Genomic DNA, 26,805 nt, shown 5'->3' on the forward strand with positions numbered 1-26,805 from the left:
TTTTTATTTTTTTATTTTTTTTTTTATTTCATTGACAACTTGTAGAGATGGTACATTGTGCTGTGCTCACTTGTACAAAGTGAACTGCTTTTTCTTCTGTGGTTAAAATCTGAAGTAGTAAGGATGTTTGTAAAAATTTGGTGTAGGCATAACACTGACAGAAGACTTACGTGTGTTTACCTCTTTACATCTTTACTGGATTACAGTTATTCCTGCATTTTTACAACTATCTGAGACCATCCTCTAATGAAAATATTCTCTGAATGACTGTGCGTGTTTCGCTTTGACCTTTTGTCCCAGTTGCTTTTATTATCTCCAGTATTAACCCATAACCCATCATTTCCAGAGCTTTTTCTTTTTCCATCTGCTGAATTGCTTTCCCTTCCTTTTGTGCTAGTATTTCTGTAATGCACTCATTCTGACAATCAGTTACCAGAGTGCTCGTGTCTTTAGTGGGCTATAGAGATTCTTGAAAAAATCTCCCAAAATCTTTAGTATGGTCTTCTAGTTTGTGATAAATGTGCCACCTGCAATTCTTGTGATGTGGTACTATATTCGCTTAACATATGAGGGTGTGCTGAAAAGTAATGGCTCTGAATTTTTTTTGTGGTCATTCTTAAAGCCTTTTTAAATAAAACAAACATTCATGTCAACATATTTATTTCTCAATAGTCATCCTGGCTACGAGTGCATGTCTCTCAAAGAGAGACCAGTTTGTTGATACTGTCACTGTAGGGTGTTTGGCATTGTTGATGGTGCCACAATATCACCTTTGCTTGCTTCACTTCATCGCTATAAATAAAGTCCTTGAAGGTGTTCAAGTTTTGGAAACAGTTGAATATTGGATGGTGCCAAGTTGGGACTGTATGGAGGATGTTGATGACACTGAACCCAAGGCATCAGACTATTGACTCTTCCCTACATATTGCAGCTCCTCTTGTCTTGTCATTTCTTGGGCTGCTACTTATTTTCTGTTCCTGTATTCTATTGGGCGAAGAAATCTTTGGTTCTGAAAGATGCTTGTTCATGACACCTTTTTTGTCCAGTGAATATATATTAGCATCTGGTAGGTACAGTTTGGCCCAGCAAAGTGTGTGGTTGGCATTTGAGAGGCGAAAGATTGAACTATTATTGTGCTTAGAGCAAATGAAACATGGAGCATGAAGTGCCATTTTGTATTACCCACATTACTCCTGTCCTGGCAAAATAGTATAGAAGGAATATTCACTGTGCATACTGCACCTCGCATAGATCCAAAAAACACTGTTGTTCATCCTGCTTCACTTGTTTGTATAACATAACTTTTTACAGTCTTGACTGTTGAGCCATTCTGAACATACTGCTTATGCAAATAATTGTTATTTTTGTTCTTTCCAGTTTGTTGGCTGCCAGGACAATGGCTACTGCTAAAGGATCAGAAGAGAAAGGGCACCAGAACCGACTGTCTTTTGAAAAATCACCATATTTATTGCAGCATGCTACGAACCCTGTGGACTGGTAACAATTTAAAAAGCTAGTTTGTTCATATTTTGTTTGATATTTAATAAGAAAATCACTGTAAAAATATTCTGCCATTTCAAGGTATCCATGGTGTGATGAAGCATTTGAAAAAGCAAGGAAAGAAAATAAGCTGATATTTCTTTCTGTTGGATATTCAACCTGCCACTGGTGTCATGTAATGGAAAGAGAGTCATTTGAAAATGGTGAAATAGCAAAGGTTATGAATGAACATTTTGTTAACATAAAAGTAGACAGAGAAGAAAGGCCTGATGTCGATAAAATGTACATGGCTTTCGTACAGGTAAGAAATAATTGTGTAAAGTTGTCTTCTTTTCATATTGCTGGCAATGATCCTCTGAAAATAACTTTGTCACTGCATTTTGCAGTATTTGTAGTTGTCATTTAGTTTTTGTTCATATAACTCACTTGTGTGGTACTAGTGATCTTTGTCGTAATCACACATATTATGGCAATGTTTGGTGAATATTTAGTTATGCAGTAAATGTGCAGTGGACATAATCTCAGAGACAGCTATTGTGTTGAAACCATTGCTGACATTAGGCAGTGTAGAGTGTATTGTGGGGTACCAACTGCTGTTTGTAGGGAACAAGCTTACTAGTATGTACAGATTGCATACTTGGATATTAATGTCATTTTTGAAGTATAATGTTGGTGGAAGGAATGATCTACACAATGGAGTAAAACCACACCAGTTGCTCAAATGAGAAATAACAAGAATTGCGAACACACGGTAATGGAATACTTGGTATTTAATATTAAAGAATTCAGTTGAACTATGTAATCTCCAAGGCAAAAACCAGCTCCTGCCAATCCAGTATGAACAAATATTCATACAGTTGCTTAACAATAACAACACAGAAAAAAACCCATTCATTCAGTCAAAATTAAGTTAAAAAATCCCACAAAATGTATTCATTATAATGTGTGCAGAAATAACCCAAAATTAACACACTGCAGAACTACCAAGAACCTTCCCATGTTCTTGTATGTTTTACATTTTCAGTTACCAGTCTTGTTGCATAATCGATAATTAAAAGAAATAATTTGTTGCTCTGGAAAAACTGATGGTCAATAACTCAGAAATTTTGACTGTTATAAAAGCTTTTGGAGCATTGTTCCAGGAAAAACAATGATCTTTATAGTATTTTAACTTATTTCAATACACACAGTCACGATCACATTTAAGTTGTTTATTTTTATTTTTAGATGAACAGCTTCAGTCTTCTAAGAAATCATCTCCAGATCTTACAGTCTGTGAAGAGGAATGAAACGTAATGCTTCATTTACAACTGAAATCGACACAAAGATAAAATAGTGTAGTAAAAAAGTGCAGCTGATATATCTATGATGACTGTAGGAACCATTGGCGTGGAGGAGGTCCCACTGCTACATCGTCTCCTCATTTACCAAGCTGCATCCTACTGACAATCTTTACTATGTTTATGTTTACTGGAAGGCCCTGCCGAGTGCAGCCCATATTTAAAGAATACATTTCTAATTGTTTCTCTTTCTTGTCAGTTTTTGTACTGTATATTGTTCTTAATAAGATCAGAATATTCTTTGTTGTTTTCTCAAGGACCAGACTCCTGATAATTATACATGTAATGCAAATTCTTCGCACAGTGTAATTTAGTCTCATGGCCATTGGTTGCCAGTGACATTATGCTAGAGACAAAGGCCGGGGCTTTCACTATTTAACCAGTAGGAGCTGGGCCACATGTAGCAGTGTTCTTCACGCCTGCATCGATGGACCTGCTCCACACTGGTGGTTCCTACACTTATCAGAGATTTATCAGCTGCATGTTTTTACTACATTATTTTATTTTAGGGTATGTTTTGATTGTAATGGAAGTAAGATGTTTTATTCCTCTTCACAGAATGTAAGAGCTGAAAGTGATCTCTCAGCTCAGTAAACTTATTTGTAATAAATAAGTTTCTGAGAAAATAGAGCAACATAAGGACACATCCAGGTGGTTCCCCATGAACCATGAACCATGGACCTTGCCGTTGGTGGGGAGGCTTGCGTGCCTCAGCCATACAGATAGCTGTACTGTAGGTGCAGCCAGAGGGGTATCTGTTGAGAGGCCAGACAAACGTGTGGTTCCTGAAGAGGGGCAGCAGCCTTTTCAGTAGTTGCAAGGGCAACAGTCTGGATGATTGACTGATCTGGCCTTGTAACAATAACCAAAACGGCCTTGCTGTGCTGGTACTGCAAACAGCTGAAAGCAAGGGGAAACTACTGCCGTAATTTTTCCCAAGGGCATGCAGCTTTACTGTATGGATAAATGATCATGGCGTCCTGTTGGGTAAAATATTCCGGGAGTAAAATAGTCCCCCATTCGAATCTCCGGGCGGGGACTACTCAAGAGGACGTCGTTATCAGGAAAACTGGCGTTCTACGGATCGGAGCGTGGAATGTCAGATCCCTTAACTGGACAGGTAGATTAGAAAATTTAAAAAGGGAAATGGATAGGTTAAAGTTAGATATAGTGGGAATTAGTGAAGTTCGGTGGCAGGAGGAACAAGACTTTTGGTCAGGTGGATACAGCGTTATAAACACAAAATCAAATAGGGGCAATGCAGGAGTAGGTTTAATAATGAATAGAAAAATAGAAGTGTGGATAAGCTACTACAATCAGCATAGTGAACACATTATTGTGGCCAAGATAGACACGAAGCCCATGCCTACTACAGTAGTACAAGTTTATATGCCAACTAGCTCTGCAGATGATGAAGAAATTGAAGAAATGTATGACGAGATAAAAAAAAATATTCTGGTAGTGAAGGGAGACGAAAATTTAATAGTCATGGGTGACTGGAATTCGAGAGTAGGAAAAGGGAGAGAAGGAAACATAGTAGGTAAATATGGATTAGGGCTAAGAAATGAAAGAGGAAGCCGCCTGGTAGAGTTTTGCACAGAGCATAACTTAATCATAGCTAACACTTGGTTCAAGAATCATGAAAGGACGTTGTATACATGGAAGAATCCTGGAGATACTAGAAGGTATCAGATAGATTATATAATGGTAAGACAGAGATTTAGGAAACAGGTTTTAAATTGTAAGACATTTCCAGGGGCAGATGTGGACTCTGACCACAATCTATTGGTTATGAACTGTAGATTAAAACTGAAGAAACTACAAAACGGTGGGAATGAAAGGAGATGGGACCTGGATAAACTGAAAGAACCAGAGGCTGTACAGAGTTTCAGGTAGAGCATAAGGGAACAATTGACAGGAATGGGGGAAAGAAGTATAGTAGAAGAAGAATGGGTAGCTCTGAGGGATGAAGTAGTAAAGGCAGCAGAGGATCAAGTAGGTAAAAAGATGAGGGCTAGTAGAACTCCTTGGGTAACAGAAGAAATATTGAACTTAATTGATGAAAGGAGAAAATATAAAAATGCAGTAAATGAAGCAGGCAAAAAGGAATACAGACGTCTCAAAAATGAGATCGACAGGAAGTGCAAAATGGCTAAGCAGGAATGGCTAGAGGACAAATGTAAGGATGTAGAGGCTTATCTCACTAGGGGTAAGATATATACTTCCTACAGGAAAATTAAAGAGACCTTTGGAGAAAAGAGAACCACTTGTATGAATATCAAAAGCTCAGATGGAAACACAGTTCTAAGCAAAGAAGGGAAAGCAGAAAGGTGGAAGGAGTATATAGAGGGTCTATACAAGGGCGATGTACTTGAGGACAATGTTATGGAAACGGAAGTGGATGTAGATGAAGATGAAATGGGAGATACGATACTGCGTGAAGAGTTTGACAGAGCACTGAAAGACCTGAGTTGAAACAAGGCCCCGGGAGTAGACAACATTCCATTAGAACTACTGATGGCCTTGGGAGAGCCAGTCTGACAAAACTCTACCATCTGGTGAGCAAGATGTATGAGACAGGCAAAATACCCTCAGACTTCAAGAAGAATATAATAATTCCAATCCCAAAGAAAGCAGGTGTTGACAGATGTGAAAATTACCGAACTATCGGTTTAATAAGTCACAGCTGCAAAATACTAACGCGAATTCTTTACAGACGAATGGAAAAACGGTAGAAGCCGACCTCGGGGAAGATCAGTTTGGATTCCGTAGAAATATTGGAACACGTGAGACAATACTGACCTTACGACTTATCTTAGAAGAAAGATTAAGGAAAGGCAAACCTATGTTTCTAGCATTTGTAGACTTAGAGAAAGCTTTTGACAATGTTGACTGGAATACTATCTTTCAAATTCTGAAGGTTGCAGGGTAAAATACAGGGAGCGAAAGGCTATTTACAATTTGTACAGAAACCAGATGGCAGTTATAAGAGTCGAGGGGCATGAAAGGGAAAGCAGTGGTTGGGAAGGGAGTGAGACAGGGTTGCAGCCTCTCCCTGATGTTATTCAATCTCTATATTGAGCAATCAGTAAAGGAAACAAAAGAACAATTCGGAGTAGGTATTAAAATCCATGGAGAAGAAATAAAAACTTTGAGGTTCGCCGATGACATTGTAATTCTATCAGAGACAGCAAAGGTCTTGGAAGAGCAGTTGAACGGAATGGAAAGTGTCTTGAAAGGAGGATATAAGATGAACATCAACAAAAGCAAAATGAGGATAATGGAATGTAGTCGAATTAAGTCGGGTGATGCTGAGGGAATTAGATTGGGAAATGAGGCACTTAAATTAGTAAAGGAGTTTTGCTATTTGGGGAGCAAAATAACTGATGATGGTCTAAGTAGAGAGGATATAAAATGTAGACTGGCAATGGCAAGGAAAGTGTTTCTGAAAAAGAGAAATTTGTTAACATCAAGTATTGATTTAAGTGTCAGGAAGTCGTTTCTGAAAGTATTTGTATGGAGTGTAGCCATGTATGGAAGTGAAACATGGACGATAAATAGTTTGGACAAGAAGAGAATAGAAGCTTTCGAAATGTGGTGCTACAGAAGAATGCTGAAGATTAGATGGGTAGATCACATAACTAATGATGAAGTATTGAATCGAATTGGGGAGAAGAGGAGTATGTGGCACAACTTGACAAAAAGAAGGGACTGGTTAGTAGGACATGTACTGAGCCATCAAGGGATCACAAATTTAGCATTGGAGGGCAGCGTGGAGGCTAAAAATCGTAGAGGGAGACCAAGAGATGAATACACTAAGGAGATTCAGAAGGATGTAGGTTGCAGTAAGTACTGGGAGATGATGAAGCTTGCACAGGATAGGGTAGCATGGAGAGCTGCACCAAACTAGTCTCAGGACTGAAGACCACAACAACAACAACAATTTAATCAAGACTGTATTTTTCTTTGGCACCTTGAATCACAAAATTTTTTGTAATTTTGTCATTATTTCACATTGGTGAATATGCTAACAACATTTAATCTTCAGAAGTCAATTTTAGCTCAACTCTACTTTCTTCAGATATAAAATTAAAAGATAGCCACACATGAAACCAAATTGTGAAAGTCACATCATATTGCCTTCAATTTCAAATCCACCACTATCATCCCTTCCTCTATTCCCTCTACTGTTCTCGGCCTGTAGATAGTCCCCAGCCAGTTGCTTTAGTTTTCCGTCCCATGCAGCCCTCCAGTGACACTAACAGGAGTAATGTGTGTGACATACAGACACATTATTTCATTTCAACACCACCATGCAGCTCTGTTCAGTTTTCACGATTGATGTTATCCATATACGTTACTCTTTTCCATTTTTGGGCAGGGTAATGTTTGTTGTTGTCATTGAAATTATTGCATTAAAAGTATATGTTTGAAAACCACTTGCTTTTTGATGCACATTTCTGTTAGAAGTGGTAAGACATTGACTGGCTCTGACAATAGAACTGATATATCCTGCAAGTTACAGAGGGTCTTATGGTTTGACACAAATGCAGACATTGATAACTCACTGTTGTGCACCCATAAACCATAACCAGCTGATTTGAGAACCACATATATATAAAGGAGAAATGACAAAAAAAAAAAAAAAAAATCATATAGGTACACCATGGTTGTTTGTGCTAATTCCTGTCAACTTTTACATATATCAGTGTTCACGAGTTAAAATTCTGACAATTATGCATTCTGTTTTACACTGGTAAATGATGTTTCATGATCCCACATTCGCCGTTATGTGATTTTGATTTCCAAAATTGTTACTAGGTACTTCTTTTTACTTTAATCAGACTGTAATGTCTGATTGAGAGCAAGGTGATAAAAGACATAAATTAGCACATCTGAAAATTTTTTAGGAAGCAGTTTCATGGGGAGTCATAGATTGTCTACCCCAGTCAGGGTGGCTGAACTGTGACTTGCATGGAACTCTTTTTGTGTGCTTGATTTTACACAAACTGATTACATACGGCTTATTGTGCCATGGTTCCACCTGGCAGAGCAAACAGCTCCTGTGACCAACACAGCACAATGATCAGTTGTCATAAGGAGGGTATCACAAGCCATCTGAGGAACTAGGCATCCTAGTGCAAGAACACATATTTAGCAAGCTGACATTGTGGAAAATGCCACCCAGGATCTCTGAAAGGAAGGGTTTCTATACATTACAGCACCAGCAGGGCTCTTGGTGGTGCTGACATGGTGGAAAAGCCGGGTAAATTATGTAATGATTGACCAACAGTTACACCTATCACGTCTGGCCTATTATTACTTAGAGCTGGGAGATTTGACATTACAGAAACACTATCCTGTCAGGCTTGCATATATACTGCCTAATTCAGCAAGCATCATGCAGTCATCGTCAACCACTAGCTAAGAGGGGAAGTCCACAACGGTTCAATAGAGATGAGACAACAGGCTGCCATCACGGGTCTCTGTCTTCACTAGCCACAGGCTACTGCCTGTGATAATGTGTCAATTTAACATACATATAATGTAACCGAATACAGGCATTGAAATCATTCGGGGGAGACATCAATTGCTATTGCAAAGTCTGTAAGTTCCAAAGATATTGCGCACCTTCCCAGAAGAAATCTGTGTCATTAGATAATCCATGTAAAAAGAAATAACTTCTCCAGAGGAGACGAAAGTTAATAGGGTTTCTAGCAGCAGAAATAGGTGGAGTGCTCATCCCTCAGAAGATCCGCAGAGAGGTACAACTGGACTCAAATGTATTACCCTCTACATCAGCTCAGTCTAAACAGATGCACTCTAATTGCAGTAATAAATGGATGCCAGAACTGTACTACATGTTCTGCACACAATGTGGTCATTGGATTCTGGACTGCCAAAACACACTAGAGGAAAGAGATCGTCTCATTATTTTGAAGTTGTGTATCTGTGTCTCAAGCTAGGCCTTACTTTTAAAAATTGTGTGAAGAAAGGCAAAGGTTTTTGCTCATTCTGTAAAGGTAACCACCACAAATCTATTTGTGACCTCAAAACATCAACATTGTCCAGAGCATAAATGATTTTTAGTTCAGTGGAAAATGTAAACACAGGGCAACCCTACTTCATGCATCTGCAGACAGCATGCGTTTTATGTAGAGGACCCACTAGCGAGAGAAAACTGTTCATTGTATTCTGGACGCTGGCATTCAGTTCACCTTTGTTAACAGATCTTTGGTTGCCAGTCTGAATTTACAAGTGATTGATATTAGGGCCCTGCCACAGTCAACACATTTGAGTCCAAGATTATCACATCTGAATTACACAGACGTGTCTTTCTTAATTTATGAACTACATGGAACAGCAAGCACGTTAGTATCAACACCTTTGAGACTTCACATTCCTTCAGCAACCACCAGCCTATACCATTAGATGCTACAATTATGCAACATGCATGTAACCTCTCACTAGCTGATACCAGTGACAAATGTATGGACACTTCCTTTGATCTACTTGTAGGAACTGACCAGTACCAGCAAATTGTTCACTACACGTTACCCTTATGAATGCCTCCATCCGTAGTCTTACTGTCCTTGAATACTCAGTGGATACTGGATACTCAGTGGGAGTTGACCAGGTGTTTCAACAATCCACACCACCATTAACCTTGCTAACCTCATGACCCAAGGGCCAATGGGTGATAACATCAGCAGTTTCTGGGATTTAGAAATGATGCGTGTTAGGTTTGAACAGGAACCATCAATGAGCATGAGAGACTCTGCACTTTTGGAAGAGTTCAATGGATCTTCTCCAAGATGCTGCACTGCAAAAACTTCTACAAAAAATCAACAAGCTTAGACACATTTATGACTCTCAGATGTTAGATTGCACCAGACAAGACCATATTGAGTTAGAGCTCCTTCTGAAGCACATACTGCCACTTCTCATAGTTTTTTTTAAAGGAAGACGGGGGATTATAAAATGGTGAGCTGTTTTTGATGGATTTGCTCATGAAGAAACCGTACTATTGCTTAATGACATTTTAGTAATTGGTCCTAACCTTATATCAGAAGTAGTGGCTGTGCTTCCATAATTCTGCTATGATGTTTTGCCGTTATAGCCAGCATTACTCAAGCTTTCCTTCAGCTTGTGCTTCATTCAGATGATTGAGACTTCACAAGATTCCTTTGGTATAAGGTCTCCCATCAGTGAAACTTCACAATCAATTTAGACACGGGACATGACTGTTTACTGCTTCAAACGCCTTCCTTTAGGTTTTAGGTGCAGCCTCTTTCTGTTCTCAGTCCCTCTCAGGGAACTGGCTACCACTTAAAAAGCACAATGCCCCATGGCTGCATCCTAATACTTAAGAATATGTACAGGGAGGATGTTGCAGCTCAGATTGAAGGACAAGGTGGACTAGTGTCTCTCTACTATGAACTGATATCATTGATGCAATAGACACATTTGCCATTGTAAAAATGAGCTGCAAATTCACTTCTTACGAAACATAGAAGGCCCTAGGACAAGATATAAAAATGAATGCTACAGTACTGTATATATTATGGGACACAACAAAAAATTTGCTTTCTTTACCTCAAAAGGCTATCTCTGGCAAAACATTAGACATGATAGCAACCAAAAGAAGTTTTTTATGAATTATTGCAAGCTTCTATGGTCCTTTGGGTTTTGTGTCTCCAATACCTATGACCAGAAAGATTTTATTCAAAGACAATTGTGTCAACTGGGATCATGTTGGGATTAAATCCTGCCTCAACAACTTGCCTTGAAAGGCATATGTGGCTATCATCACTTCTCTCTCTCCATATATGTCTATACACAGATGTATCTCAACATCTGTGAACGGAAGATTGTGTGTTCACATTTTTGGGGAGGCTTCTGAGCGAGTGAATTGTGCTGCCTTGTACATCACCTGTGATGAACACGGAAACACTTACCTACCTAATATGCAGTAAAAACAGTTTAGTGCCCATCAAGAGAGTAACAATCTCACATTTCGAATTGCTAGATACATTTTTGGGAACAAGATCTTTGATATATTACTGCAATGATACCAACTGTGACACTGACAATTTGATGCTTTGGACTGACTCCTCCATAGCCCAAGCATGGATACAGGTAGACCCCAGAGTGTGGATGTTGATTGTCCTACATGCAGCTTTGTGGGAAGGCAGGTGGGAAAGAATGGTTAGCCTAGTAAAACAAGGCTTTCATAAAATACTCAGCCAGAGCAGTCTGGATGATGAGGGACTTCAAACTAATCATGTAAGCATTGAAACTGCAATCAACTTGAGACCTATCTCCCAGAGTCATGAGGAAGTAATCATGCCAGTTCACTTCCTGGCATGGCAGAGACGTACTACTTTACCAAATAGGGTTGAGCCTTCGAAGCCAACAGACTTAGTAAAAGGATTCAAACTTCAGCAGAAACTAACACAAGACCGAGCGAGGTGGCGCAGTGGTTAGACACTGGACTCACATTTGGGAGGACGACGGTTCAATCCCGCGTCCGGCCATCCAGATTTAGGTTTTCTGTGATTTCCCTAAATCACTCCAGGCAAATGCCGGGATGGTTCCTCTGAAAGGGCACGGCCGACTTCCTTCCCCATCCTTCCCTAATTCGATGAGATCGATGACCACGCTGTCTGGTCTCCTTCCCCAACCAACCAACCAACCAACCAACTAACACAAGATGCTTAGAATTGTTGGAGCAAAGACTACTTACTGTCACTCAAGAGTTTTCACAAAGTTCATAATGTCAGTAGAAGCCAGAAGATTAGAATCAGTGACGTCATCATGTTCCAAGTAATTGTCTTTCCCCAACACATGAAAAAAGCTGAGTGTAAAGTACTTATGAATTGATCAGCACAGGATTTGTTGGACTGTTATTCTCACTGCTCCAGGGTGAAGAGAGATTACCAGGCCAATCAAGTAGGTGATACTGTTGGAGGTTGTTGAGAGTGGGGGGTATGTCATAGCTCAGTGGAATTATATATTATAATATATTTTTGTAACTTTTTCTCTTTGGTATAAATAAGTATTCTTGTTGTTGTGAAAGCTAGTGGTGCATCTTGTTATTCAACTTGGAGCTCCACCAGCTTTCCCACATGTGCATCAGACTTTCTGTCATGCCTGCTGTTACATCCCCCATTACTGGATCAGTGTCTACTGATGGGCTCTGTATCCCTTTGAGGTGATGTCATGTAGCTGATAGTATATGAACAATATCTTAAAACTGTAGTGTCATTGAATGTTACCTCCCTGTTGAAATCTTCTCCACAACCTGGCAATGATGCTATGGGTGGTATTCAACTCCTGCAAAATCTCATATCGATGGTGGCTGGCCTCTATTGTGGTAATGATCAGGTCACAGTGTCATCCTAGTGTGTGCACTGTGTGCCTTCCTGCTTTTGTACAATTTGCATACTGTGAGTAAAACAAGTTCAACACACAGTCGGAACCACTATACCTAACACATCTGCTAACAGGCAATGTTCTTGTTACATGTTTCAGTCTTGTTACAGGTAACTTTGTGGAATGTTTCCATGACAGTTCCAATATCCTTTAACTTATGGACATGAGTGTAGGTGTTGCTTATTTCTTTATTTCAATGAGTCTGTAGCTATTAAACTTCAGCAGTCCGTTATTACATATTTTTTCCATGTTGTGCTGCTGATGAGAGTAGTTGTTTCCTATACAATGCTACATCATTTCGAAACAAACTGTAGAAAAAGTATTTGTATCAGGACCTTAATGTCAACTTGTTGATGGCCTCAAAACTGAAAGAAAACAAAAACCTTTTATAAAAGCAAAATTAAGTGAATTGTTGTAAGTATATGGTAAATAGGTTGTATTAATTGCAACAAAGTGGCAAATGACAGACTATGAGAATATTTAAGTTCTTAGGTTTCTGTGGCTAGTGTCATTCTGAATAAAATAATTTTGGATATTAGGTTGTGTCATTATAAAAATCTTGGGGAGAGACAGGTCAATAAAGTGACATATTATCATTCATTCAGTAATGTCATACTTAATAATGTTGTGGAGCAACTCATCTTTCAGAAAGAAAATCTTCATTGCTCAAGAATTTGCAGTAGGGGTAATATGTAGTGTACATCCACGATCATCTTTAGATATCTGTTTAAAGAGTTTGGCGTTTTAACTGTTGCTTCGCAGTATATTTATTCCCTCATGATGTTTGTTGTAAATAATCCACTGCAGTTCAAAAGGAACAATGGTTTACATAATTACAATGCTAGGAAAAATGAAATCCATTACTCCACATTAAGGTTGTCTATAGCACAAAAAGGGGCGCACAACACTGCAACAAAAAAATTTTGATAACTTACCTAGGGATATAAAATATATGAGAGACAGCAAAGTAAAATTTGAAAACAAACTAAAAAAGTTTCTTTTTGACAACTCCTTCCATTCTGTAGACGAATCTTTATTACTGTAATATGTAAATGTGGTGGGTAGGAAATACTAATTCACACCAGTAGGTACTTAAAAAAGAAGAGAAAATGAAGTTTTCAACCTGTAGAAATATTTAAAAATCGAGTAGTGATGTGTATGTAAAATGCCTTGTTTCACATCATTATGAATTATTGTGTAAATGATCCATGGAACAGGAAACTAACTAACTAACTAAACACTAAGTCAACTCAATTACTGATGGTTTGGCTGAATTTGGAGTGATCCTCTTCAGGGTGGTTGACTACTGGATACTGGTGAATATCTTCCCCTACATACTGTGTGTTTTGGTTATAATATGGCTGCTGACATCACGTATCTGTGATGCCATTGGATAATTTGAAGGGAGATGATATGGAGAGGGATGGCTGTACAGTAGGCTGTTGCCTGTAGCACTGTGGTACGTGATTGGTAGGCAACAGCAAAATAGCAGGCTGTTGCCCATACTAGTCTAATACGTGAACAGTGTGCAATGCTCACAGGCGATTGGTAGACAGTAGCAAATCAGCAGCTTGTACCTGGGGGTAATGTTTTCCTGCAGTGAAATGTTAAGGATGTATGGCAGTTCTCTCATGGTGGCTTTTTACGCTGTCAAGCCAGGTCAAGTTGTGCTGGCGAACACATGATCCACTGGACTGGAATTTGTGGCAGCCAGGCTGTAGGTAATTTGTAGCTGCCCTTGAAGTTCATGCTATTAGGGCATTTATTTATTTAAATAGCCACTCTATTTTCTGCTGCTGCATCCACAACTGCTGACCGAGCACATGACGTTCTTGAAAACTGATAGAGTGGCCATATTCCTGGTGGTGTTCTGCTACAGCTGTCTTGTTGTTCTGCCCCAGTCACACATAACATTTATGATCCAACATGCAACTGCTAATGGGTCTCCCAGTTTCGTAAACAGAGATTCACCACATCCATATCAAAGTTCGTAGACTCCTGGGGTGTGGACAGCATTTATGGGATCCTTCTTGAGCCTCAGCAGATCTAAGATCTTGCTGCCACTCTAGAATTTGGGTTTGATTTCTCTGTAATGCAGAACCTTGTGTAAATGGAACCTTGTGTAAATGGTCACTGATTGCTCTCATATAAGGTAAGTGAAGAACAGGAAGAGTTTCTTCTGTAGCTTTGTCTGTTTTGAGTTCACTGCACTTCATAGCGTGCTGTAAATCTGTTTTGCTATACCTGTTCACATGGAATGTTGTCTTGAGCTTGCTCTGTTCATGTTGTATATGGTTAGCATCTGGTAAGCTTGGGCTGCCATTATAGATAGTATTATTTTGTGCTGGATGGTGGTGCAAATCCTCATGCAGATATCTGTTGGTTTGCATAGGTTTCCAGTAAACTTTGTCGTAGCTTGCTGCTAGATTTTCTGTACACCTCCACATCCAGAAAAGAAATTCTCCATTATTTTTCATTTCTAGTGTGACCTTTATATTTTTATGTAACCTGTTGAGATACTTATGGAATCTGCGTAGTTCTGCTTCTCCATGCAGCCATATGACAAATGTGTCATCCATGTACCATGACCAGCAGTGGGTTGGAATTTAGTGCAGTCTGTTTGTTAACTTCCTTGATTCATCAGCTGTTACAGGTGAAAGGTGTGAGCCAACTGCAATTCCATCTGTTGGCTCATAAAATTTGCGCTGATAACTGAAATGTGTTGGTGACAAGCACAGTTGCAGATGTCTAGCAGTATTTGCTCCTGTAGGATATTGATGGTTTCAGGCAATAGCCTACTGTACAGGTATCTCCCTCAATAGCACCTCTCTTCAAATTGTGCAATGACATCCCAGGTAAGTGATGTCAGTTGCCTTCTGATAGCCAAAATACACAGTATATAGGGGAAGACATTCTCCAATATCCAGCAGTCAACCAACCCAAAGAGGGCCACTACAAAGTTGGTTGAAATATAGGCAGTTCAGTTGCCTCAGTGTTTTGTAATGATGTGGCATAATACCCAAAATTATTTTATTTGAAACATTTGAGTTGTTCATGATTTTAAAGCTGTTGATATTATTACAGGCTACTACTGGTGGAGGTGGATGGCCCATGAGTGTCTGGCTGACACCAGAACTGACACCTGTTTATGGTGGTACATATTTTCCACCAGATGATCGTTACTTTGGGAGGCCAGGCTTCAAATCCGTTCTCCAGACACTTAAAATACAGGTTAGATTCTTCATATTTTTACATTTCATTACATGTATGATAATACACATAAAGGTGCTGCATTTACATGGAAACATATTGAAATAATGAGCCTCACCTCCAGATAAACACTAGACAGCAATAAATGTGAACTGGGAAGAACAGAATTTTGTCTTGGAATAAATGAGTAGGTCTGTAATGTACTCATATTGTAATGGTACTGTGAAAAGTAATGAGGTATCCAAAACAGAATGACCTATATGTCGACAGAATGGATTCTGAGAACATTGATCATGGGAAACTCAACTCATGCTTTTCTCAAATGACACCATGAAGGCCATTTATTAAGGCAATCAAATAGCCGCAGTATTCCTCGATTTCCAAAAATTAGTTGACTCAGTACCATACCAATGCTTAATATCAAAGGTGCACTCATATGGGGTATCAAATGAAATTTGTGACTCAATTAAGAATTTTTGATAGGGAGGGTGCAGCATGTTATCTTAGATGAAGAGTCACCAGCAGATATGGAAGTAACTCCGTGTGAACTACTGGGAAGTGTGTTGGGACACTTGCTGTTCATGTTGTATTTAATGTACAACAGACCTTGCAGACAATATTAAGTTACCTCAGACTTTGTGAAGATGATGTAGTTATCTATAATGAAGCAGTGCAGAAATAAACAGTGCAAATATTTTGTCAGATTTTCATAAGATTTCAAAATGTGCAAAAATTCTCAACTTGCTTTAAATGTCCAGAAATGTAAAATTACACACTTCACAAAAAAAAAAAAAAAAAAAAAAAAAAAAATAGGATCCTATGGCTGTAATGTCAGTGAGTCACAGCTGGAATTGGTCAACTCATACAAATATCTGGGTGAAAGAATTTGAAAGGTATGAAATGGAACGACAACATATACTCAGCTGTAGGTAAAGCAGGTGGAAGACTGTGATGCATTGTTAGAATACTAGGGAAATGCAATCAGTTTGCAAAAGCGACTACTTATAAATCACTTGTGTGCGTCATCCCAGTATATTGCTCAAGTGTGTGGAACCCATTCAGGATAGGACTAACAGGGGTTTTTGAACAGATATGATGAAGTGCAATACAAATGGTAACAGATTCATTCGACCCATGGGATAGTGTCACAAAGATGCTGAAAGAACTGAGCTGGCAACACTTGAAGCTCATTGTATGTTGTATGTCTCTGCTGCTATATACATTCACATGGAAAGTTATCTTGAGCTTGCTCAGTCCATGCTGTATGTAGTTAGCATCTGGTAAGCTTGGACTGTTTTGTTGAACAATGTTCTTTTTTGCTGGATGGTAGTGCGAATCCTCATGCAGGAACCTGTTGTTGTGCATCGGTTTCCTGTAGATCACCTTGAATTTCATTATATATCAATGCAAATAAATGTGCTTTTTTGAGAATTTTCCTAAGTTATCATTGTTCTGTGCATAATCTAGTTTGTTGTAAATTGGTATTTGTGATGTAGTTGCTGTAGCAGATAATCTAACCACCATATTGTGTTAGATCTAGTTTTCCCTTGAAGAGGAGTATATAGTATCTGCATTTGTCATAAATTAACTCCATTTTTGAGTTTGCTAATAACTACAATGAACCTCAGAAAGCTTTAGAAAACAAGTAAATTTTACCATAGGGTTTTCTGTTGCCTTAAAAGAAATATTGCTTCATGTATTTGCTTCAATTATTATAGGGAATTATTATTTTTTTAGCTCAACAAATATAAAAGATAATCATCAGGCTTAGTTTAAAATTATTTGTTCACTGACTTGTAATATATTGCACCAGCCAAAATGCAGCCACACTGTGAATGCTATTATCAAACAAGGGATGAGTTGGTTGATGTTTATAAGCAGCTAGAAGTTGCCCCGACTACTGACAAATGATTGGCACCTGCTGCAAATCGGTGTGTTGGAAGAGATCCCAAGAGTCATGTACCTGTGGTATCTGTCATTACTTGTCCACTTGACTGCAAGAGGCATCTTGTACGGTGGAGATTGGGACCAGTGAGGACTCAGGTTGTTATACTGATCCCTCTAACCAGTAACTAAAACTGAAACAGCCAGAGAGACTCACTTCACCTGTTTTGGGGAAATCTGTTTTGTCCAGTGTCAAGAGGAGACAAAGACAAAAGGGTAGGGTCTGTTAATCATCAGCAGTTCAAATGTATGGCAAATGATGGTATGCATTAAAGAAATAGCAGCAAGTGACAGGAAAGACACCAGGAGCATTCAGTATGTATGCGTAGGGGCCTCATTCAACATGTTGAAGAAACTATTCCAGCAGCCATTGAAAGAGCAGGCTGCAAACAACAGCAGATTGTGGCACATGTTGGAACAAATGATGCCTGTCATCTGGGCTCAGAGTTTATACTTGGATCATTCTAGTGACTGGCAATGGAGATTGAGAAGACCAGCCTTGCACACAGATTTTCATCATAACTCACAATTTGTAGCATTGACTGCAGAACTGATTGTGGCTTCTTGGTTCTCAGTTGAGCAGAAGGACTGAACCAAAGACTTTGAAACTTCTTTGACAAGTTAGGCTGTGACTTCCTGGACTTGTACCACAGGGTTGAGAACTGTAGGGTCCCCATAAATTGGTCAGGTGTGCACTACACATCAGAGGCTGCTACCCAGGTTGCTGATTGTGTATGGGGTGCACACAACAGTTTTTAGATTAGGCGATTCTCCATCCAATCCAGATAACAATAGCTGTAGGAAACCCATAAGTATCAGTGTAAGATTGAAAAGAATACCTCCCACATATGAGAGTATTAAAATCCTGGTGGTTTACTGCTGAAGCATTCACAACAAAGTTCTAGATTTTGAAGTGCTCCTGAAAAACAGTGAAGCTCACATAATAGTAGATACAGAAAGCTGATTGAAACATGAAATTTTTATCAGTGAGATTTTTATGGAAAATTTAAATGTACAGGATAGGTTACTGGGAAATGGAGGTGGTGTATTTGTCACAGTAGACAAGAAACTCAAATCCACCGAGATAGAAACTGAACCTGCATGTCAGATTGTTTGGGCAAGACTCAGTATCAGGGGTAAGCTAAAGTATTAATTGTGGATCCTTCTTCACCCATGGGACTCATCTCTTGATGTAATCAAAAACTTTGGAAAAAACCTCAGTTTGCTCGTGTGTAAGTTCTCTGATCATACTGCTATTATTGTGGAGACTTCAATCATTCAGCAGTCAATTGGGAAAATTACATTTTTGATTGTGGTGGGCATGATAATATATCACGCGAAACAGCACTAAATGCCTTTTGCAAAAGCTACTTATAACAGATAGTTTGGAACCCCATTCATGATGGAAATGTAGTGGATCTAATAGCAACAAATAGATCTCACCTCTTTCAGGATATCCACACTGAAAATAGTATCAGTGATCATGTTGCCATTGTCACAACGATGATTACCATAGTACAAAGGACAATGGAAAACAAACAGAAAGATATATATGTTCAATAAACTAGACAAAAAAAATCAGTAATGTCATAACTCAAAGGGGAACTTGAAACTTTTAACACGGGGTAGGAGCATGTAGAGGAACTATGGATCAAGTTTAAAGGAATAATTGACCATGCACCGGATGGATATGTACCAGACCAGTTCATTATGGTAGGAACCCTCCATTGTATAGAGTCACTGTAAAGAAACTTCTGAAGAAACAGAGACTACTGCATAATATGTAAAACCAAGCATAGGACTATAGATAGGAAGATACTGAATGAAATGCATTTGGCTGTCAAGAGAGCAGTGTGTGTGTAGCTGAGTATTGTCAAATGATCTTTCACAAAACCCAAAGAATTTCTTGTTGTATGTAACGGCTGTTAGTGGTACCAAAGTTAGTGTCCAGTCCTTAACAAATGAGACAGGGACCAAAATTGAGGGTAGCAAAGGAAAAGTTGAAATGCTTAATTCTGTTTTCAAATGTTCCATTACAATCCAGGAGAATTGCAGCAGTTTAATCCTTGTACCACTGAAAAGCTGAGTGAATCAGGATTAGTGTCAGTGGTGATGAGAAACAGCTGGAATCGTTAAGATGGAACAAAGCTTCAGGACTCAGTGGAATACCTACCAGATTCTGTACTGAATTTGTGGCTGAGCTTGTCTCCCTTTTAGCTATAATGTATCATAGATCTCGAACAAAAAGTTGTGCCCAGTAGTTGGAAGAAAGCACAGGTCTCACCCATCTACAAGAAGGGTAGTAGAAGTGATCCACAAAACTACCTCCGAGCATCCTTAATATCGATGTATTGTAGAATCTTAGAACATATTCTGTGCGCAAAAATAATGAGGTATCTTAAACAGAATGACCTCCTCCATGTCAGCCAGCATGGATGCCTAAAACCCAACTCACACTTTTCTCACATGACATACTGAAAGCTGTGGATCAAGGTATTCAGGTATGCAGTATTTCTTGATTTCCAAAAATCATTTGACTCAGAACCACACCTATGCGTATTGGGGGGGGGGGGGGGGGGGGGGGGGGGGGGGGGGGGGGGGGGGGGGGGGGGGGGGGGGGGGAGGGGTTTGATCATATGGCGTATCAAGTGAAATTTGTGACTGAATTAAAGAATTTTTGATAGGAAGGACACAGCTTGTTTTCTGGCATGGAGAGTCATCATCAGATGTAGAAGTAACTTGGGGTATGTCCCAGGGAAGTGTTTTGCGACCCTTGTAGACAATATTAATTGTGAAATGAGGCTTTTTGCAGATGGTGCAGTTATCTGTAATGAAGTACTGTCTGATAGAAGCTGCATGAGTATTGTCAGATCTTGATAAGACATCAAAATTGTGCATGGATTGGCAAGTTGTTTTAAATATTCAGAAATGTAAAATTGTGTACTTCACAAAAAAAGTAGTATCCTATGACTGTAATGACAGTGAGTCACAGTTGGCATTGGCCAACTCGTACAGATACCTGTGTTGAACACTTTGTGGGGATATGAAATGGAATGATCACATAGGTTCAGTTGGGGGTAGAGCAGGTGATAGACTTCAGTTTATTGGTAGAATAGTGGTGAAGAAGCAGTCAGTTTATAAAAGAGTTTGCAAGTGTGTGGACTGCTTACCGAATAGGACTAACAGGGGATATTGAATGTATATATAGACGGGCAGCACAGATTACCAGAGATTTGTTTGACCCACGGGAGAGTGATATACTGATGGTGAAGAAACTGAACTGGCAAACTCTTGAAGATACATGTAAACTATCCAGAAAAAGTCTACTAACAAAGTTTCAAGAACTGGCTTTAAATGACGACTCTAGGAACATATTTATTCCTAAAACCTGTAATACATCCACCACTGATGTCATAGCTGAACTTAAAGTTCCTCATGTAAAACATGAATTTGAAAAGGTGGCTTTTGCTGTAAATTTTATCATGTAACAGCATTTCATATGCAAAGTAATGTGATATAGTAGGTTATTTTGCTCAAAAACTATTATTTTTGCAGAGCTTATTCACAGTACCAGCAATAGCACATCTGTTGAACATACTTTTTTATTTTGCCATATTGTGCTTTCTTGATATGTTTGATACTAACTTGTAAGACGCACTGTTGCCTCCTGGAGCTGCAGTCTGACTGGTGTAAGTATTGGTTTTTGCTGGGAGGAGAGGTGTGTGTGTGTGTGTGTGTTTTGTATGGAATATATAGGTTCATGCCAGGGCAGATTAGAGAGCTCTTGGCAGAAATACAGGAAAAATATTGCAGATCAAGAGAAAGACAAAAGAAATATTTTGATGAGCTAGCATGGAGTAAAAAAGAAATTTGGAATGGACAAGTGTATATGAAGGTGAAAACTGCTAGGCACAAGAGACAGCATTAAGATGGATAGAGGGGAGAACCTAGTTGAGACTTAACCTGCGGGTCTATAAGCCCACAGGATATGTTCCAGGGAGAGAGGCAGATAGCGTAGGCTGTGGAGGTACCATTGAAACCCCACCATGTTTATTTAAGCAGCAAGCCCCTCACTGTCCGTTGTTATTGACCCATACCCAAACTTTGACTGTGTCCTTTTCATGTAAGTGGATATTCAAACTGGCATAGGACAGTGCCATTTGAATACCCATGCACATATATTTGTCATGGTTACTTATGAAGAAACAGCTCGATTGCAAAATGTCATATATTTAAAATGACCAGTTTCGGCACATACAGTAGGCCATCTGCAGATTGATTGCACCATTTGCTGGAGCTGGCAATGTGCTGAGGAGCTGCATGTTGTCAAGACAATAACTGCAATTATCATTTTGACAAATATACACATTAACACTCTGCCGACTCGCACAACAAATATTTTATTCACCAAATCCCAACACCCCCCATTGAACAAATATTTTTATGTGCTTCCAATAATCTTGAACACTACACCACCTAAAAACACTACATATGAAACTTTATGCTGTTAAATCATACAATTTTATCAATATCGGAATTTGTCTTTCCTAAGAGACATAGTGAATAAATCGTAAAGCATTTCAAAATGGATCTAAGCACTATGGGACTTAACATCTGAGGTCATCAGTCCCCTAGACATAGAACTACTTAAACCTAACTAACCCAAGGTCATCACGCACATCCATGCCCGAGGCAGGATTCAAACCTTCGACCGTAGCAGCAGCGTGGTTCCATACTGAAGCACCTAGAACCGCTTGGCCACAGCGGCCAGCATAAAGCGTTTCCTCTGTACTCAAATAGTTTATAGAAATATCACTCTGTTTTAGGTGGTACCTAATAAAATGGTGCCCAATATCAGTGTGCTTGGATTGCACACTTGTTATTTGGTTTTGAGCTAACTTGGTAGCTCCCATGTTGTTGCAAAACATTTTGGCTGGCTCAAAATCATATGTGGCTGAATTTCACCTGTTACACTCATTAACTGTAACACTTTCAATACGATGAAAGACAATCCTTCAACTGTACTCAGAGCCACCATTCTTTGTTTCTTGCAAGACCAGGATATTAATCCTCCAACCAACCTGAAACAGCTACCTGTTATAGAATGCCTGTTGTACACTTCACATCCCCAGTCTGCATAACAATAATGTTCCAGATTCCAGTTTCTTGTCTTACACTGCCTTAATTTGTAATCAACAGTTCATTTTAAATCACTAAATGTTCCTGTAACTGCAACCAAGTGTTTAAGTCTGAGGTCTTTGCGAAATTTGCTCACAATATTAGTAGCAAAGGCAATATCTCTCCTGGAAGTTTGAGCAAAATATAAAAGACTTCCCACAGCTTCCAGATACACATTTCATATTCTTCTGCTACTAACAACTGCATGCTCTTTTCCATGGGTGTGGAAACTGGCTTAGAATTGTTTTCTAGTATTGTCTTTGTTTACATTGATTGGTCAATCGATGAATCTTCTCCATCATCACTTCTTATGGTCTTCATACCAAGATACTGTTTCACTTCACCTAAATCATGGTTATCAAATTCAAGTTGAAGTTGTTTCTTGAAACTATTCACTGAACTTTCACTTTTGTCAAATAAAAATCAATGCATATGGCCAAAATTATAGTTACTGCTTCAGTTCTTCTGTGATATATACCAGGATTAACAGCTGACCGACTCATGTTCATTCTTATTAATGCTTTATGTAAGCACTGATTTCAATAGTATCCACTCTGTTTAAGATCATACATGCTCATTTTCTGATACCAAATTTTATCCTTTTCTTGATGAGTTTTCTTGTCATCCTGTGGTGGAATCACAAAAATTCTTTCCTCACTCTCCACTGAGATATGCAGTCTTTACATCCATGTGGTGGAGTAATAAATTTTCTTTTACAGCAAGGGACAGGAGATATCGTAAAGAAGCATATTTCATTAAAGTGAGAATATTCCTTTACAGTCTATGCCTTCAGCTTTAAAATTTTTATTGCATTTTCAAAGTTTTTCATATTAAATATACATCTTACACATAACGGTTTCTTACCTTGTGGTGCATCAACCTGTTCATAAGTATCATTCTTGGAAGAAGGCAATAATTCCTTTTCTATAGCTTTCTTCCAATTATCTGCATTCAGGCTGGCCAAGGCTTCTTCAACTGTAAGATCTTCGTTGTTGAATGTTTCAGCAGCCATATATGTTTCATAATCTGGATACAACCTAAGTTTTATTGCATGTAATGAATGCCATAAATTTGTCCTCAGCCGCTGGAGTTTCCTGGACCTCATTATCCATTTCATGTTCAATACAAACGTATGATTGTCCTTGAATGACTTCTTCAAGTCTTTTAGTTCCTAAATTTACAGGTGCCTCTGCATGTTTGTGAACATCTTCTCCAGGATTAATAGCAACACATACATTTTCACCATCGATTTCATTTTCACCAGATTCTAAAAATATTACGTGAGGATTTATGAACCTGTAACCTTTGGAATCTTCACAGTACCCAATAAAAATATTTTTTTCAGATTTAGAGTCCATTTTCTTCTAACTTGTTTGGGAACTTGTACCATGACCTTACATCCAAAAATTTTTGTGTGATGTAGATCAAGTTTTTTTTGCAGTCCAAACTTCATATGGAGTCTTGTTTGGTACAGATTTAATTGGCTACTTGTTACTTAGATACACTGCAGTTTATACTGCTTCTGTACAATAACATTTTGGTAATCCTGTATCCTTTGTCATGCTCCCTACTTACTCTATAATTGTTCTGTTAACCCGTTCTGCTACTCTTTGAACAGAACTGTAGTAAGTTATACACTGATGGGGGAAAAATCACAACACCAAGAATGCGTTGTGCGACATAAACGAAAGTTGGTAGGCATGTTTCTACATCTGGAAGATGATTTCTATTCATATTTCATGCCACTCACATAAAAGTGGTGCTAGGAGCAGCACTATGAAGATACAAATCAGGTTTGCTTTAAATACACTCTGTGACAGGTGTGAGTGTTAGTTACCTTTGAGATTGGATCTGATGAGTTGATGTTAGTCAAGAATGCTTTTAATGTGCCAGGTGTTTTTAAACACGATAATGCTCATCCACATATCACTGTTCTAACCCAAAATGCTCTACGGAATGTTGACATACTGCTTTGGTCTGCTCAGTCATGAAGATCTATCTCCACTCAAGCACATCAGGCATTATTGGAAGACAGCTCCAGCATCAACCGTAAACAGCATTAACCATCACTGTGTTGACCAACCAAGATGCAACAGCATGGAACTCCGTCCGACTAACTGACATCCAGCACCTGTACAACACAATGCATGCACATTTGCATGCTTGCATTCAACATTCCGGCAGGTGCACTGGTTATTAATGTACCGGCATTTCATATTTGCAGTGGCTTGTCTCACACTTACATTAACCTGTGGGTACACCAGTACTATGTTACAGTAGAAGGTACTAGACACACACTTTTCATGTACATACACTTTATTAATGGTGTCTTTACACAATGCTCACAGCAAAAAATAATGACATACAAAATATGGATGAACAGCTCACACACAGCCAGACAATTCAAAAAAGCCTGCCGCCACCCCCCAGGAGGACATAGGGTGGAGGAGCTCTCGGTGTGCTGCGAGGTGGCGTAACCAGCCGTGTCGTAGCTGCCCTGTGGGGAAAGGCGAGTACAGTCCATTGCTCTGTAAGAGAGAGAGGGAGATGAGGAAAGCACATTATCTTTGTGCCAAAAAGGAGGAGTGGAGGGGATGACCTGCATGGCATAAGGGAATGTGTGGGGTGGGGTTGGGGGAGTGTGGGTTGGTTATGGATGAGGAGAGAAGAGGGATGGTAATGGTAAGACACCTGATGGAGTCAATGGAGGCAGTAATGTTGGCTTTGTCTGCAGAGTAATGTTTCAGAGGGGTAATGTGCACAGTGTTGGGGTTGTTGAATCAGCAGGGAGGAGTATGATGAAGGAAGAGAGTATTGTTGTGGATATTGATCAATAGATCTTCAGGGGCGGACGATGAGATGTCGATGGAGATCATTGTGACACTTGGTGGTGCTGGTGAGAGGTGAGTCATGGGAATGATCACACGAGAATCACTTGTCATAAGCACAACACTGGGGGAATCATTGTAGCAGTGGGAGGGAGGGGTGGCAGAAGGGGATGCAAGAATTGGTGTGCTCAACTGGAGTAGTTTCACTGGGTGGCGGGTTGTGCATTGTGATGTCTTCAATTGTCCAGGCTGGTTTTAGCCTGTTCAAATATACAGTTCATGGCTTACCATTGAAGAGAATAACAAAGATGATGTTAGTGTGTGGCAGTACCTTGCGAGGACCCGAATAAGGGAGCTGCAAAGACACTTGAACCAGTCATCACGGAGCATGACATACTTGCAGGTGGTGAGGTCGCTGTGAATGAAGATGCATGGAGTTGTGTGGGTTTGGGGAGGGGGCACGAGAATGTGTGAGATGTGAGAGATATGTGAGGGATGCGCTTAGCTAATGTAGATAGAGTGGAGGGAGTGAGAGGATCGGAGTCCTCGACATACTCAGCGCGAAGGACCCAAGGTTTGCTGTACTGTACCTTGGCTAGAGATGATTGAAGATCCTCTTTGAAGACAGTACGTTCGACCAAGAGGACACACGTTACTGCTTTCACCCAACCACTGGTGTGACACATGAGCATTGCTTTCAGAGTGTGATGCCTGCAGCTGGCCGCGGTGGCTGAGCGGTTCTAGGTCATTCAGTCCAGAACCGCGCGACTGCTACGGGGGCGTGACTGCTACGGTCACAGGTTCAAATCCTGCCTCAGGCATGGATGTGTGTGATGTCCTTTGGTTAGTTAGGTTTAAGTAGGTCTAAGTTCTAGGGGACTGATGACCTCAGATGGTCCCACAGTGCTCAAAACCATTTGAATCATTTTTTTGTGATGCCAGCATTCCACAAGTCTGTTACTTTGTGGTGGTATGGAACTTGGCAGTGCCTCATAGATTATTACAGAGCTTAGTGAAAAGGAGTGATTTGAACTGTCAATCCTGATCTGTAGTGATAGATAGTGGGCAGCCAAAGTGGGCGAACCAGATTTGAGTGAAAGCATGGGCAACCAAGTCGGCTTATATGATATGTCGACAAGGGGGACAGCTTCTACCCACCTACTAGTTCGGTCAGTCATAGAAAGAATGTACTTAAAACTTTCTGTAGGAGGGAGGAGATGAATCGCATCAAGATGAACATGGCAAAAATGTCCTTTTGGGGTGTTGAAGTGTCCAAGAGGAGGAAGCGTATACTGGCCAACGTAGCTACGTTGGCAGGGAATGCACATGCACATGCACACCCTGGCATGGCAGTCACTTTTAATGTTTGG

General features: G+C 39.6%; 1 protein-coding gene across 1 annotated transcript in view; it reads left to right on the forward strand.

Moving 5' to 3' along the window:
* LOC124775116 (spermatogenesis-associated protein 20) overlaps positions 1–26,805 on the forward strand; it is a 274,485-nt gene that overhangs the window by 12,931 nt on the left and 234,749 nt on the right. Inside the window, exons 2-4 of the mRNA XM_047249951.1 lie at positions 1,378–1,497; positions 1,582–1,801; positions 15,360–15,506. Of these exons, the coding sequence (XP_047105907.1) occupies positions 1,378–1,497; positions 1,582–1,801; positions 15,360–15,506 (487 nt within the window). The remainder of the gene's footprint in view (positions 1–1,377; positions 1,498–1,581; positions 1,802–15,359; positions 15,507–26,805) is intronic.

This window comes from Schistocerca piceifrons, chromosome 2 (assembly GCF_021461385.2).
Source record: "Schistocerca piceifrons isolate TAMUIC-IGC-003096 chromosome 2, iqSchPice1.1, whole genome shotgun sequence".
NCBI classification, from domain to species: Eukaryota; Metazoa; Arthropoda; class Insecta; order Orthoptera; family Acrididae; genus Schistocerca; species Schistocerca piceifrons.